Raw genomic sequence first — 17,892 nt, forward strand, 5'->3', positions numbered from 1 at the left:
CCCCCCCCCCCTCGGGTCAAATTAAAATAAAAAAATAAATAAAGTTAAAAAAGATAATTAAAAAAAAAAATCCCTCTAAAAAAAAAAAAAAAAAAAAAAGAGAGAGCCTTTCTCAAACTTTCCATAATCTAGATTGCCCTTTCTCTCTTTGGCTTTTTTTTTTCTAGGAGCATCTCCTAGGACTGATATTCTTTATATTTATTTTAGAAAGTGCCATCCTACGTTGTTAGTTTAAGATACTGTGTATTAAGGCAAATGTTGAGATTGCTATAGTATTTTTTATTTTTACAACTCTGGATAACTGATCTAAGTTTTGGATAAACCAGTTAGGTTGATACTTAATCTTATACTTTTTTTTTTTTTTTTTTGGAGAGATTTTCACTGTAGGGCGCATGCGCTCGCCAGACAGACATAGAGACAGAAAGCGAGAAATCACCCCCCAGGGGGGAAGGTCACGTCGCAATCCCTTCTCCTCCATTCTCCTCTCGGGATCTTGGGCACGCACGCACACGCGCCTGGCGTGAGTTTTTTAAGCCACCGGGTCCGGGACACGAACCGCAGTCGACTACGTGGGAATCCAGCAACATAGCCATTACGCTAACTGCTGGTTCCCCTTAATCTTATACTTTGAAGAAATCTTTAGAAGAGAAATTGAGTTTTAAATTGTTTATTCTGATAGCCTGATGTTATATTTACAAGGTACTGACTTTGTTCAAAAGCAGAATTAGATAACTATAGATTGTTAAATATGAAGTTTACGAGTTAAATCTCTCATCACACAAAATAATTATGAGTTGCACTTATGAAAGTAATATTCATTTTAATTAATTAAAAAATCATGTGTCTTATTAAATTTGGAAATTGAGTAGTACATACAGATGTTTTCATGTTAATGGATAAATACTTAAATGAAATAATAATAATAATAGCAAATAATATAATCTCTCTATATATTAATAAATTTGCAAATTGCGAGTATAATTCTTGATCTAATATAAGACTATTCTTACTTCTGTTTTTCATATAACTTGCTAACAAGTGCAGGAGCTATTATTTGAAGAACTACACATATGTTACAGTTCTGTTGCTCTAAAATTTATCAGCTGAAATATTAGCAAAAATATGGAAAATAATAATCAACCTAATGTAATTATACACATAAAACTCTACCTAATTTTACTAAGATAATAATTCATTTTATTACTTTAAAATAACTTGATAAATTCAATACAGGGTTTAAATATCACCTATGTTTTGTTTTTTGTATTTTCTTAGGGTTTTCTTTTTTTTTTTTTTGAGCAAATCACAACTGTCTGGCCATTCAGTGTGTAGAATAATCTATGTTAATTAGACATAGAGACTAGTCTCTGTAGTTATCCATGTAAATACTCACAAAATGGAAACTTCCTAATAGTTTACTTGTTTATTTTGGATTATTCTGAAAATACTAGTAGAAGCTTTAAGTAAGAAATTTTGGTGTTATTTGAAATAGTTTGCATGAGTTACTTAATTACTTAGTAGTATGAATGAAATTTTATTATTTTCTTTTCTATAAATGCAGCCTATGTTTCAGATACTTATATCATTGTTCTCTGCCTTCTTCAATAGATTATATTAGAAACTGCATCATTGGTAAAGGAGGAAGCTACAAGGGAACAGTGTCTATTACTAAGAGTGGCATCAAATGCCAGCCATGGAATTCCATGATACCACATGAACACAGGTAAGAACAGCATGAGGAAAAGAGGCTGGAGCCTATCCTTTTCATGTGTTAACAATCTCACAATAGTCCTTCAGAATAGTTCTACACTTCTATAATAACTTAGCCAACTTTGCTAAGTTAGACCCAACTTATGTGAACTCATGACTTTTATTTACCCAAAGATTAATACATTCATTAAAATGTACCCTAATGCTTTTATACCTAGATGCTTCATTGTATACATCTTGGTATTTTGAAGAAATGATAAAAAAATATATTAAAATATTTTTTCTTTTTGCTTTTGAGCAAGTAGATTACTATGCAACTACAGAGGTTGACTATGATACATCAGAGGTGGACCAGAATCTGATCTGATTAGGGGCCGAGTGTTCTTTAACCTTGGTGGATCCCAACCTTGGCTGCACATTGAAATTACCAGCTTCAAACCTGGAAGTATCCCCAAACTCAGTGGAAACAAACCAATCAGATTATCTGTAGAATAAGGGACCATTTTTTTAAGCTTCTCAGATAATTCCAAAGTGCAACCAAAGTTGAGAACCATCACTAAAATCTCATGCCACAGACTGATTGCTTTTAAAATTCATTCCTTGAAAATGAAATAAAATGAAGAGGACAATTGTATTCTTTATAACAGATGAAAACTATTTGAAGATGAGTAACATAATATTCGTAGGCTCATTAGGCTGAGAGTTTTAATCATGGGGGAAAAGTATAGATAGCTACTGCTTGCTATAGAACTAAATATAGTTTCAGTTTTCAAGACTTATTTGACAAATAATTTTAACAGAAACTAATGTTTTAAATAGTTCCCCCCTGGTTAGTAAATGCATTGGAAGATCTAATTTACCATGTGCCAAGTAGCTTGCTGAGTATTTAACCTTATTTACTTCATTTACTCCTCAGAAGAACCACACAGTGAGTTTTTATTTTGTTTTGTTTTGCTATAGGGCATGTGTACTCAACAGAGAAAGAGAGAAAGAGAGAGAGAGAAGGGAAAGTGAGAAAGTACCACCAGAGGTGATGGTCATGCAATCGTTTTTCCTCCATTCTCCTTTTGGGATTTTGGGCACTTCCAAATGTGTGCCCAGCCCAAGCATGTTTTCCAGCTTAAGCTTGTTTCTCATGCTACTGGATCCAGGACTCAAACCACACAGTTGGCATTGTGGGATCCAGGCACCTGAATGACCATGCCACTGACTGGCCCTAATTAATTCTATATTATATACAGGATGAGACTGACACACAAAGAACCTTGGTAACTTTTTAGGTCATACACAACTAGTAAGTGGTATGGCCAAAAAATAAACCTAGCCAGTACCACTCTGTGGTTTTTGTTTGTCGTTTTTTCCCATGAGAGAGAAGGAGAGAGAAAGAGTGCGTTTATAGTACAGTGTGGAAGTGCTATGGAGAAGGAGGTGGATCCCCACACAGCTGATACCAGCAGCTAAAAAAACACTAGGAGCACATATGCATATCCACGATCCTGATAAGATGCAGAATTAGAGAAAAAAAGCTCTGTGGTATAAACAGGTCACATTAAGGAGTGCTTACTATCTCTCTGTTTCTCTCTCATTATGACATCTGAAAAAAAAAAAAAAGAAAGTGAGAGAAAGGTGAGGAAGCCAGAGAGACTTTTTTTTTTTTTTTAAAAAAAGGAGATTTTTGCTATAGGCCATGTGCACTTGCTGGAGAGACAGAGACAGAGAGACAGAAAGTGAGAAATCACCCCACCCCCCTCACCCCCCCCGCAGAGGGGATTGCCACACTTCAATTCCTTCTCCATTTTCTTCCTGGAACTGTGGGCACACACACACACACACAAACGTGCCTGGTGTGAGTTTTAAACTGCTGGGTCCAGCACTCAAACCATGGTCGACAACATGGAAGTCCAGCGACATTATCATTATACCATCTGCTGGTCCCACCAGAGAGACTTTTGACAGGATCTTGCCATTTCCTAATTTCCTGACTCTGCCTCCAAGTTAGGTAAAATTATAAGCATACATCACCATTGCTGGACTATTTAGATTGGGTTGAAAATTGAACCTGGTCCAGAAGGTGGCATGGTGGTTAAGAGCGCTGGACTCCCACATGGCTGAATGCAGTTCAAGTCCTGCACAGGGAGGCTTGCTTTCTCACTTTCCTTCTCTCGCTCTGTTTCTCTCTGGTCAAATAAAAATAAATTAGTAAATGAATAAAGTTGAAAAAAATAATTCTTTTTTTAAAAAAGAAAATTGAACCTGGACCTCCACTGTGGCCTCAGTCTTTGAGTAGCAGAATTCTGGTAGCACACATCCGCAGCTTAGCCTATAACCTGTGCTTTTAACAACCCAAGAGCATGAAACACCTGGCCTATCAGTAGGGCACAAGATGTGACTTGATTCTGCAATAGTAATGATGACTTTGCATTGATAGATCGACTTTTATTTCATTTCATTTTTGAGGGGCATAATTTGCAAAATGATTTTACTTAGTAAACACAGGATGAATGAATTGACCGACATTAAAAAGAAAAGAGTGAGTGCCTCCATACTGGCATCAAACCTGTGATCGCTGTCTAATTAATGTCAGCTGGTTAAGTGTCCAGGACGATGGGCTCTCCAGTACAGTTCAGTAACAATACTACCATTTCCCCAAATTAGTTAGTTATAATTTTACAACAATATTTCTGAAACATAGTATCCTTGTATTATTAAAAACATGTAAACAGTATAGGTGGTTTTATTCTCTTTTATGGATTTGCATGGTGTTACTCCCTACATAGGGAAGAACATGTTTTATTTAAATATATTGATCTAAGATTTTCATGAACAAAGGAATAGTATTTGAAATCAATCCTACCTTAGTCCAGGAGACTGCACTGGACTAACCTAGTTGAGGTCCTATTTCAACCGAAATTCTCTATGATTGTAATTCTTTGCTGAAGGAGTAAATGTGAAATAGATCTCTCTGGGAACTGGTTTTCCAGCCCAATCAGCTATTTTACCAGTGAACATTTCCTTGTGATATAGAGGTTTATGACCAAGAGGATTTTGTATATTAATCTTTTTTTTTTTTTGGCATTTAACTGGAGCCTCACTTAATTTTCATCAATTAGCAGTTTATTGGAATACCTGCATGATAACTTAACACTTTTAAGTTAAGTGTTAACTGAAGATTAATTTTATGGGAAATGGAAAAAGAAATATGCCTCTGTCTGGAGGAGTGATTTATTGTCAACTTTCTAAATTGAAATATTTTATAAGTGGCTTAATAGGAAGATGATGATAGATGATGAAATTAGTAGAGAAACTTAACCAGAAAATCAGGTGACCTGATATCTACATCTGCATCCTTCATTGGCCATCCAGCATTCATTAATGAAGCAGATGATGGAATAGATCAAGTTCCTTATGAACACAGTTAATATTAAAAGAAAAGAAAGAGAGGCCAGCATCCACACAGTCTAGCTTACATTTCAAAGTATATTTGAATATAACCCAATATTAGATACTTCACTTACCTTTCTTAAAGCCTTGCTAAAAAGTAAAAAGAGAGAACTAAAAATAGTATGTATGCAAATAATAGTTTAAGTGAAAAGGCTATGCTTCATTCTTTGCCCACATATGGGATACTAAAGAAAAGCATATTCAATACCTTGAGACACCAAATTAATGAGTTAACTTGGGTAAAAACGTTAAATACACCTAAAGATGAAGAGATGACATAGCTAGCCATATAATAAAGAGGGATATAATAATGGTTTGATTCAGAATTGTGGAAAGAAGCCCATCTTTTCTCTTCATTTTTCATCTCATTAACTCCAGTAGAAAGTCTCTTTAGCCAGATCTAGTTTTGATTCCTACTTTATCTCTCTTCCTTCCTACTTGTATCTTTCCTACTAAATTGTTGATTGATTAATTCACTGCTTCTTTACAGCTTCTTTTTGGCTTTACAAATCCACTGGAAAGGTATATATATTAATATGTGTGTGTAGTTCTATGTGTATGTGTGTGTGTGGGGGCAACAAAAATCTCTAAAACTGTAGATATCGAATATGTGTATATATAATTTGCTAAAACAAATATGTAATTTCATCAGCCAACTTAATACATAAAATGACATAAAAAGGGGGAATTTATGATACTTTAGTTCATTCTACTCATCTTGTAAGTAAATGTAAAGAAATTGAAACCCAGAGAGAAAACAGTTTAAGGATTAAGCTTGTAAACAAACTGAGTGATAGATGTGGGGCAACATTACAGGTTTTGTGATTAAAAAGAACTTGACCTTACCACTCCATTACACTATGCTTTATTGTGGTCACAGAAGGATTTTCTTGCATTAAATTTACTATAAAAAGTTGGAGAAATGTCGAAAATGCAAGAAACGAAGTTTCAAGCAGTGGCACAAAATACATGTTAGAATATCCTGAAATGAGTTAAAACTGAGAAAAAAGACAAACGACTTTTTAAAAATTAATACTATTAGGAACTGTGAAATTATGATGAGCTTTAATTGCATTACAGTTTTTGTCAGATATATGGCCTAATGCTTATTTTTGTTTCCTCATATTTAAAATGGTAATGAAGTAAGGATATATACTTATTTAAGGTACTTTGGATTGCATAATATTTACAATATTCAGTTGGTTCTTTGAAAATGTTTAGTTAGTAAGAAGTCTAGTAAGTAGACTATTTATTTTTGATCAATAATTTATATTTCTGGAAGACTTAACTTTGGTGTACATTGATGTCCAAATAAAAAACAATTTATTGCAAAATGTTGCTTGGTACCTGATACATATTTGTTTGTGTCACAACATAAAGAAAATTGATTTTTTTAAATTAAAATTTTCATTGAGTAAAGAACACACTGAATTATATATACTGAGACACTACACTACACTAAATTGGACTATACTCCAATTTAAGTACTATCTAGAACTCCGAGATCAGTACAACTAGCAATAAAGCTATAGAGTACACACCAAAATGAATATTAAAAATGCAACTAAATTTTCAGGACCAGCAGTTAGCATAATGGCTATCTCGCTGGACTCCCACGTAGTTGACTGCGGTTCGGGTCCCGGACCCGGTGGCTTTAACTCAAACCAGGCGCGTGTGCATGCGTGCCCTAGATCCCGAGAGGAAAACGGAGGAGAAGAGATTGCAGCATGGCCATCCCCCTCGGTGGTGATTTCTCGCTGTCTGTCTCTCTGTCTCTCTCTGTCTGTCTGGCAAGCGCACGTGCCCTATAGCAAAAACCTCTCAAAAAAAAATGTAACTAAATTTTCAAAAAAAATGTACTAGTGTTATCTATAGAAATATATTCTTTATTATGATTTTGTTTGTGGCATTCTAACAAACAAATGGACCATCATTACATCTAATTTCACAAGCAATAAAAAATTTAAATAAAATGGTGTTGACCTTTTCTGATGTGTTAAAATACTTTATGCTGATAACCAAGCTATTTTGCATATATACACACACACACACTCACACAGACATATATATGTGCATGCATATATGTATATACATTATATATATGTATATATATACATGCACATATATATTATATATGTATATATACATATTATGTATATAATATAACTAGAATATTAAAAATTTTAAGTTAAGGCAATGTATTACAGTTACTACACCCTAAGATCTACTATTATGAACCAAAATTGGGAGCATCAAGACTTAGCATAGTCAAAATTGTCAAATTTTTTAAAGAGAATAAGCAATTCTGTTTTATATTAAGAGGAGAGACTGCACAGTGTGGACTGTGCTTATTAAAGGAAAACATTTCTTAACTGTCAGTTACTCTTACATCTCTCTGAACTTCTCAAAACAACTATGTAAAACGGAAGTTATGGTTATACCTGAAGTACAGGTAAGCTAACGCTAGGAGAGAATCTAAGTTATTTGCTGGGTTCTTACAGCAAGAAAAAGAGCTGAAATTTGAGTTCAGGTTTAATTTGATTCTGAATCCTTTGTTCATGTTACTTCATCAATCTGTTTCTCAATTATGTAGGAAAAAAAGGGGCCATTCTTCATAAGAAAAGTGATAATCAAGTCATGATCTCGGATAAGTTGTCTTGGATAAGTGAGATGTTAAAGGCCCATTGCAATGTTTTCTGTTTCCTCCTAAATGGCTTTGCTCAATGGCTTGCTCCCTTTACATGGAGCTCTGAGGTTGTGGTTCAAGTAACATTAAGTTCTAGAATGTTTGGCTCTTAGCAAATTCTGAGTCTAATCATTCTAGCAATATTGAATATGGAAATTCAGTTAGGTAAATGTTAAAAGCCTCAAGAATTTTAAGAATAAATTGAAATTACAGAATTCAACTTAAAATATATGAAAGTATATGAGATAGGATAAAGGGTTTCCTACTTGCAGGAAATAACATACTCGCTAATTAGTAAAATTAATAGGCCGAAAATAAAGTTGCATGCTCTTATACTGTAATGATTATCATTTTAAAACTAGCTTTTTGCCTTCGAGCTATCGGGGTAAAGACCTACAGGAAAACTACTGTCGAAATCCTCGAGGGGAAGAAGGGGGACCATGGTGTTTCACAAGCAATCCCGAGGTACGCTACGAAGTCTGTGACATTCCTCAGTGTTCAGAAGGTAAATGAGCCTGAATGCCATGTGGGGCACTCTGGTCCCCCTAATGTGTAGACTGTAACACATTAAAGGTTAATAGAAATGAATCAATCATAATAAATACATTGTTCACTCAAATGCAAATAATAATTATTTGAGGATGTTTACACAATGTTTTTAAAACTACCTGATGATCATCAGATTAATGCAAAATAATGAGGTGAGTTAGCCTGAGACATACCTCTGGGAGATCTTGTAAAAAATTCACTTAGTCCTGAGCTCATACCTCAAAGTCTCCCTACTTATGCCACCTGAAAGGGGCTGAATGAAACTTAGCCGTTTATTAGTGGTGCTAATTATATTCATCAAACACCTGCTTCCCAAGTTTTCTAAGCTATTCTGAAGAGGTGTAAAAAGGGTATTATGAACCCAGAAGTGAAAATGTAAGAAGTGAACACTAGAAGCTCAAACTCCACGTGTGTTTTGGTGAAAATGTGACTAACACCAAGTTTGACACACACACTGGAACCGAGTACCATTCAGAATATATCTGAAGAGATAAAACAATGGATTCCAGGCTGTCTTGAGACAGATACCTTAAATCCGTGTCTGTGTTTTACATCTCTCAACATAGAAGGACACAGTCTTTACTCTTATAGTGGAGAGCTGAATGATTACGAAGATGGAAGATTGTATTTCAGCATTGTATGTGGTTTCATTTTTCTTAGTTATCAGGCTATGGAATGGCTGGGTTTTTCAGTTGAGTCAGAAACTCTAAAATTCCAAAAATCTAAGTGAAACATGGATGAAATTCTGTGAGAAATTTATTAAGATTTTGAAATATTTGGGGAGGGGAGGCTGCTGGAACAATGTCGAAGTTTCATAAAGATATCTTACCTGTTTGTTATAAACCAAATATTTAAAAAATATATTTTCTCCATAAATATCCATTTAATATCAGGTTAACATTTAGCACATTAAGAAGTAAAGGCCATTGTTAGAAAATTGTCACAGAGAAAGTGAATTTGCTTTCTGTTGTTAGTTATTTTAAAATCATGACTTGATGTGTAAGCCAGTTTCATCTCTGTTTGTAAATTCTTACTTTCCATTCCACATCATATTCTGTTCCCTATAATTTCTTTATTGTTTTCTTTTCTTTTAAAAATAATAAACTTATCTGTGATAACGTTATGAACAAGTCTGTTTTGTATGAATAAGCCTGTAATTGATATTTGTCTTAAATTTGTACATGGCAGGAAAAACCCTGTTTTTAGGAGAACATTCACTATATAGTGTTCTGAGGTTGAAAGTCATTGGCAAAGAATTCTGTTCATTAGTTTTATTTGACCTGGCAAAGTGTTTTCAGAGGCTGGTAACTTGGTCAAACCATAAACAGTTTGGCATTTATGCTACCTGTCTAATCCTGGTAAGGATATGATTTTCAACTCCTGGTTTACAAGACCTTTCATCCAGATACACTGGTCAAGGTCTGGACTGATCATTGACATAGAATAAAATTTTTAGAAAAGAAGTGACTGAAAGTAATTCCATAGTTATCCTCATATTATCACACTGTAACTAATTTTTTTAAATTTGAGGTCATCACACCTTTCTTAGGAAAGAACATCGCTCATTGATCTTAATGGCACCTGAAGCTATTGGTCACTGTGGCACTAAAAGTTGCAGTTATGCTCTTTCTGGAAACAACAAGAGATCTGACAATAATACAAAAACCCTCCTCTGGGAAAAATGAACCAGCACCTGCCCTGGAGGTTAAATATAAGCCAGGGAGTGTGAATTGAATTGATAGATTAAATTCAAGCTAAAATGGGCAAAGTTTTAGCAAGGTTTTCATGAAGAAGATCCAAAATAATAAATATTGTCAATACATTATAGAGAAAAATAGTTGTTTATAAAATGGATAATGTAAAATATATGTAATCAAAATATATGTAATCATGTGGATATGATATGAATTTCTACTAAAATACATATATATGAAGAAGTCTTAAAATCCAGAATGCATTTAATAGTATAATATATTACCTATTTGGATATTAATGGGTATTAATATCCATGGATATTAATTTACTAAGTGGCAAGTTATAAAGGTTTTATCATTTTGACTAAGGAAGTAATTATCAAAATGTTTTATATATTTAAAATTGAATGAATATCTGTGGCCAAACTCTGAACTGTTCTTTTGGAAAAGACACATAGAACAGTTTATATTATTTGAAATTGTTGTAACTATATTAAAGTGTTGTCTGAATAATCATCTAAAATTAGTCTAAAATTTTGGCTCATAAAAGAATTATATCTGACATACAATGAGTAATATTATTGTTTCATAATTTAAAACTTTTAAATACATTAATCGTTCCAAAGGAAATTAATACTTTCTTATCCCATTTAGAATCTTTTAGTTAGATAGGAAGATTACATGTTCAAGTGATTTTTTGTACAACATGGTGATTACAGTTAATAACGCTATGTTGCATTCTTGGAAAATACTAAAAGGCTGAATGTTAAGTATTTTTACCACAAAAAATGGTAACTGTGTGAGGTAATGCATATACTAACTGGCAAAATTTAGTCAATCTACAATGTCTATATAATTCAAAACATATTACGCAGCATAAATACATAGTTCTACCTGTCAATTAACAAAAAGAACTTCTACATAATTATGTAAAGAAAATACTACCAACTAATGCTTAGTTCAAAATTTATAGAAACATGAGGCATGTAAAACCAATTTTTTGCTTGAGTATTTGCTTGGGACTTAAAAGAAAATAATAATTATTGGAACAGATGTCCTTTGAAATGACTGTCAAACATCCAAGTAAATACATTTCAATTAAGTCATTTTTTTAAAATACTTTAAATTTAAAATCTGAAGTAATACTACCATAAAAATGTGTGTAATTACATACTCTATGTGGAGAAGGACTTTTACAAACAATGATTTAAATAAAACTATTATTTGTAAGTGTGGATTTGTGAGATTCATATTTTAAATTCTGGTTTGTTTAAGTAATCATCTTCATGAATTTTTCTGGGAGATTACTTTTACTGAAATAAAATAAACATTGACTAAAAACAGGTTGAGGTACTGTCTTAATCTATAAACTCACATCACTTGTGGTTTTATGACAGAGATAAATTGAACACAATTTTGAGTTAAGTTGGTTAATATGGTAAGGTGTTAAATTAATCTTACATATTATAATTTATGTGTAGTTTTTTTTTTTTTTTACCATTATTTAGTCTAGAATTATACTTAGGAAAAAAATAATACTTATGAACAGAAATTATTATTTAGCTTATGTAGTTTATGTAATCTACACCAGTATTTTGTTTTTGTTTTTAAAGAGCAGAATTTTCTGGAATGGTTAAAATAGTGGACTGATAATGCTAGAGAGAGCTGAGGACAATCCTCACCCTTTTTGTACTGTTACATAGTTCACACTTTTCACCTGTTTCCTTGAGTAGGTGAACTTGGTTTCAACCTGTACTGCTTGACTTTGAGCTAGGAAAACTTAGAAGAATCTTGGAATTCCGGAAGTTTGAAAAGTGAATATGAGTTCAAAATTTGGCTTTCTTGAGGTAATTTTTATAATTAACCTGATGGCTTGATTCAATGGTAAAACAACAAACTTTTCAACTGTTTACCTTCAATGAAATGGCCAATGTAGTTGCATTCTTGTGCCCATTAACAGTTGAGAATCAACCTGAAGGGTGATGCATTGTTTTAAACAAAAGTCAGAGGGTAATGGGGACAATGTTGAAAATGGCAGGGTGAGACCTGCCCAATAGCTTGGTATTTAAGGGAACTGGATCTCACATGGCCAAGGGCAGTTTGAATATCATATCTAGCAGATCAGAAACCATGCTAGGCACATGTGTGTGCATGCCCTCAATCTTGACAGGATGAAGAAACTGAGGAAAAGGGATTGCATATGACCATGCCCCATTGGAAGGAGCTTTCTTCTTCTCCCTCTCTCTTTTTCTTTTTCTATTTCTCTCTCTTGGGTGCAAGACTCTGAGGAAATATTTTTTTTTAAAAAAGAAAAAATTAAAGCAGGGATATTGATTTCTTAATCTTAAAGCATAGTCAATTAAAATGTGTAAAAATTAAGTTAAATATGTTGGACAAAAAGGAAATTTAGAATAATTGGAAGAAATAACACTAAATGATGGAGTCAGAAAACCCATATTCCAGACACAATTTTCACATATTCTGTCTTAGATAAGTTCTTTAAAACTTTTGTGAGCTTTGTTTTCCTAATTTTAAGAATCAAATGGTATCTTCTATTATAAAAGCATAAATAATAAAAATATGTAACCATAATACATTTAGCTCTCAGCTCTATCATGGGACACACTTAATTACCCCCAGCAATGACTTTCATTGCCTTCTAAAATCTAACATTACTCTTGCTGGCTTTTATTTATTTTTATCTTATTAAACCCACAACTGCAGCCATAACTCTCTCTTCACTTTACTGCAAACATAACATACTAATTCATGTTTCTGTACCATTTTGTATTATTTTGACCTTTAGTACTTTATCCAACTCTCATCTGGCCTTCAAAGTCCAAGCAAAATCCTGTCTACCTTCAAACATCATTACTGCCATACACTTAAATTTTTTTTTTTTAAACTTAGATCTTTTTGACTAGGTCACATTATCTATAGACTTGCTGCTCAAAGTGAGGTTTAAACACCATCAACATCAGCATCTGCATCCCATGGGTGCTTATGATTTAATGCCCCAGCCCAGATCCACTGAATCAGATTTTATCCTTTCACAAGATCTCAAGGTGATTTTTTATGGACATTAATGTTTGTAGAAGCACTGATCTACCACACTAATTCTGGAAAGTAGTCATCTTACAGAATCATCCATTTCATTTTTGTAGCTGTTTTTCTTTGAGGCTATTGAAAAATCTGTAAATGCAGGAAAAGATTTTATATACAAAAGTCTATAAATAGTATTGTTTCTCAAAAAATAATTCTATTTATTCTCATTAGAAAGGGATATACTTTTACAAACTGTATTGGCTGACATAATATTTTATGATTCCTGAGCATTTATACAAAAGTAGAAATGGTTCATGTGCATATTTACCTTTTATGTGTGACCATAATATTTTATTCTATGTTTTCATTCAATAAAAAAAGCAAACAACAATGATAAATGCTCTACCATTTTCTTTGTAGATATTAAACCTCACATTCTTTTAAAAAAGGGAACTAAATAAGTCTGTGTTGTGTTTGAATGGAAAGTTGAAGTATGTTGATGTGTAACCTATGTTGAACATTTCAATGTGGAAACAATCATGACCCACCTGAGCATCTTTATCAATATGCTCTGAGACCTCTATCCTTTACAGTTCAGGTGCTTATTGACTGTAGTCTGGGGAATCTCAGTATCTGATGAGGGAAAGCTGACTTGGTCCCTTGTCTTAGCTCAGAGATTAAGCTATGTGAAAGGAAGTAGATGGATCAAGCCAAATGGTTGCATTTTTTAAAAATAAAGTTGATAGTTAATATCCTGTTAGATTATGAAAAGTCTGAAAGTAATGATTCTAGTATTTTTATATTCTAAATTACTTCAATTAGGGTAGATTCTGGTGGATAAAGCTCAACACTGGTATCTTTTCCCACTTCAGCTAAAGTTAGATGATCAGTAATGGCAAGATCCAAATGATGTGTTTGGAGAAGTTTTCCGGATTTGTAGAAAAGCCAAGCAATGATTGAATCCACAATTCCTTGCTGTGCAGCAAATCAACCTGTTCACAGAGAAGTGCATTTTCCACGAGTGGATGTGATTCGGAGTTTTCAGTGTTAACATAAGAAGCCAATCAGAAGAGAACTGTTAATTCCCTTCTCATAGACTCATCAGTAGGATCCTGTATAATTAGATCAGGATATACATTTTTTTAAAAATGGTGGATGTAAGAGTTCACTAGCAGGTCATCTAATGACCTGAGCTAAAAAAGAATGCCATTCTACACAGCCTACTCGGTGTGGACGTTCAGAAAGGAGCTCTGATTTCTTTTTTTTTTAAAAAAATGTCTGTGTTATTTGAATTGTACCAGATTTGTATCTGAAGCCAGTCTCTTAAGTATCTGTTCCTGATTACAGCAGTATCCATGGGCATATGACACAAACTCATTTAAACAGTATAATTCCTGTGGGAGTGTTTGGAGGACATGTTGGCAGAGGAGCACCCTTGTGCTGACAATATAGATACTAAGGAGCCTTGCATTTCAGACCAACAAGGGTAAAATTCCAAAAACTCTTCCATTTCCAATTTCTAGGTAACTTTTGGACAGTTATTAAAAACTAGAAAGGTGGTATGCTGGCCCTATGTAAATCTGTATGACACTAATTACAGAAATCCCATTTACACTGTGAAGAGTTCTGTAAAGTGTATTTTATGCCACTATTTATGAACATTAGGCCCCAAGTTAAAGTTAGAATGGTACACAGGGTTTCTTTTTTAAAAAACTGTTTGCTAAATGAGGATTTACTGTTCTTTAAATGGAACAGTGGAGATTTTGCTGTCAGAAACAATTAACATGCCATACTTTAATTTTATTAGTTGAATGCATGACCTGCAATGGGGAAAGTTATCGTGGTCCCATGGATCATACAGAATCAGGCAAGATTTGTCAGCGCTGGGATCATCAGACACCACATCGGCACAAATTTTTGCCCGAAAGGTAAAATACTACTGAATTATGCTTCTGGTAATTTTTCTTTTCTTTTTCCTTCCTTACTACTTTCCTTCCTTCCTTCCTTCCTTCCTTCCTTTGTTTTTTGTACAAATTGTTTGCTCCATGACAATGGAAATACCATGGAAATTCTCTTTATATTATGTTTTCTGGTAGGGCATGAACATAAAATTTAGAACTCCTTGAATGGGGCTGTCCTATGTCCTAGTGGTTAAGGTGGTTGGATTTTACATAGCCAACTGACAGGTGGCTTGCAAAATGTGCTGAGCCCATTTGTATATATATGCCCAAAATTATAAAAGTAGGGGAGAAGTGGAAGAGTAGGAATGTGGCGTGACCATGTCCCATTGGAAAGTACTGTTTTCCTCTCTCTCTGTCTCTCTTTGGGGAATGTATACATCTTCTAATGAACAACAACAAAAAAATAAAATAAAAAAGTCTGCCTAAATGTTCACAATTCTTCCAAAGAATTGCAGGAGCCTTGTTTGAAGGAGGCAGTCTTAGGGCAAAAGACCTTTATGATGAGGTCTATGAAAACACTGACTATACCTTCGACTGCTCTTGGCTGAGTAGGTTAAGAAGCCATAAAATCCTGGATGGTCCTAGAACCATTGGTGGGGCACAAAGTAGAAGCACTAACAGAAGAAGCTTCTTTCTCTTTCATAGAAAAAAAAAACAAAACAAAAGAAAGGGAGAGAGAGAAAGAAAAAAAAGGAGAGAGAGAGAGAAAGAAAAAGAGAGAGAGAAAGAAAGAGAAAGAAAAGAAAGAAAGAAAGAAAAAGAAAGAAAGAAAAAATAAAGAAAAAGAAAGAAAGAAAGAAAAGAGAACAAAAGAAATACAAGGCCAATTTAGTAGTGACTATTTTGACAGGTTGAAAGTGTGGGTCGAGACATTAGTACTAAATATCCCAAATCTTCTATATATATTTAGAGCAACATCTTTAAAGACCCAGATACTGTGGGTCACTTGTGTAACACCATGACATAGGTCATGACCAAAAAAGGGAATGAAAGGTATAGTTAACAATTCTTTGGCTGATTTATTCTGATGACTTTAAAACTGCCAGTGTAGACAGCCAGTTTGGAGCAGTCAGGCAACAGGGGTTATCTTTTTTGGATGGAGTAGAGTTTGGGCTTGACAGTTACAAAAATTTTATATCTACTTTGCCTATTTATTTTACATGAAGCATGTAAGTTGAAAAAGGGGCCAGCAAGTGGCATGGAGGTTAAAATGCTGGACTCCCACATGGCTGACTGTGGTTTAAGTCCTGGACCTAGAAACTTGCTTTCTTACTTTCTCTCTCTCTCTCTCCCTTTCCCTCTCCCTCTTATCTCTCCCTTTCTCTCTCCCTCTATCGCTCCCTCTCACTTTCTGTATGTGTCTCTCTCTGGTCAAATTGGAAAATAATAATAGTAATAAATAAAATTAAATAATTCTTTAAAAAAAGAAAAGGAAATACAGAATTTCCTTTTATAAAAAAAATGAAAATACAGATAATTAGTGGAAATTCCATTTCTTCTTTACTTTGGAAATTACTGGAAAGTGTTTTTTTCTTTCTTCTTTTTCTCTACCAGTTTTATTTGTTGTTTTTTTTTTTAGCTGAAATTATAACTCTGGTTTGTAAAATGCATATCTTTTAAGTGAGAGCAGAAGAGATATGGTAACAATTAAAATCAAGTCACCAATTCAGGACTCTTGTTAATTTAAGGGGAGATGGGAGATGGAGAAAGTGGTATGATGGTTTGTCTTCTGCTCTAGTGGAGATGAGGGCATGACCTAGAAAGGCTCTATTTCTAGAAGTGAGCTATCATTACTAACAGAGCTATTGAAATCCAACTTTCAGTGTGAACTTTAAGTCTGCCCTGAAAGAGGACCAGTTTTCTTACTGAACATTCTTCAGGAGTTCAAATTTATGCAATATGTCCTCAACTGGGCTCTATAAGAAAGGGATTCAGTGTAGTACCTCCACTGTTGGGCAGTGACAAAGGTACCGAAATAATTAGCATAGTGGCTGATACTATAGACTTGATAGAATATATAAGTTAGTAGATTCAGTATTCAATGATAAGTGACCCTTGTAAGGCATAACACAGGAAATCTCTTCCCCCAGCTAGTGGTAGTCAAACTGAGTGGTAAGTTATTTGTGAGCTTAAGGCCGGGTGGTGTTTCCAGGCAGATTTACATGACACTTTTCTTGGTGTGGTTTACAGATATCCCGACAAGGGCTTTGATGATAATTACTGCCGCAATCCTGATGGCAAGCCGAGGCCATGGTGCTATACTCTTGACCCTGACACCCCTTGGGAGTACTGTGCAATTAAAATGTGTGGTAAGTTAGGGTCAAATTTATTGCTTCCTTTTGCTCTCATGGACTGAATCTAAGCAGGCTATTATTAGTTAGACAGGTTAACAGCTATTTTACTTGATCCTTTAGTATGTGCAGGTTTTAATATTTTAAGAATGTGTTACATATTCTTACCTAATCTTTTGAATTTTCAGAGATTCATTAATTTGGAAGAGATAAATACTCAAGTGCATGCATACATACAAGAGATTTTATACTTTTGATAAAGGCTTCTTTTTTTTTTTTAAGGTTTTTTGTTTGTTTGTTTGTTTTTCTATAGGGTGCTGTGCTTGCCAAGAGAATAGTGAGAGGGAAAGTGCTGCAGTCACTTCTATTCTCCTCCTGGGATTTTGGTCACACACACACACGCATACACACACACACACACACACACACACACACATGCTCAAAATGATTGTCAAACCCCCAGATCCAGGACTCCAATCATGGTCGGCCATGTGGGAATCCAGCGCCTTAACCAC

General features: G+C 34.1%; 1 protein-coding gene across 2 annotated transcripts in view; it reads left to right on the forward strand.

Annotated features, from left to right (window-relative positions):
- The window catches only part of HGF (hepatocyte growth factor), an 87,211-nt gene that overhangs the window by 12,365 nt on the left and 56,954 nt on the right, over positions 1 to 17,892 (forward strand). The window contains exons 5-8 of one of the 2 annotated variants that reach the window (XM_006155767.2): positions 1,609 to 1,723; positions 8,200 to 8,342; positions 14,933 to 15,053; positions 17,277 to 17,395. In XM_006155767.2, the coding sequence (XP_006155829.1) occupies positions 1,609 to 1,723; positions 8,200 to 8,342; positions 14,933 to 15,053; positions 17,277 to 17,395 (498 nt within the window). The remainder of the gene's footprint in view (positions 1 to 1,608; positions 1,724 to 8,199; positions 8,343 to 14,932; positions 15,054 to 17,276; positions 17,396 to 17,892) is intronic. The other variant, XM_006155768.2, reaches the window with a different exon arrangement.

The sequence above is a fragment of the Tupaia chinensis genome, unplaced genomic scaffold, assembly GCF_000334495.1.
Source record: "Tupaia chinensis unplaced genomic scaffold, TupChi_1.0 Scaffold000466_1, whole genome shotgun sequence".
NCBI lineage: Eukaryota > Metazoa > Chordata > Mammalia > Scandentia > Tupaiidae > Tupaia > Tupaia belangeri.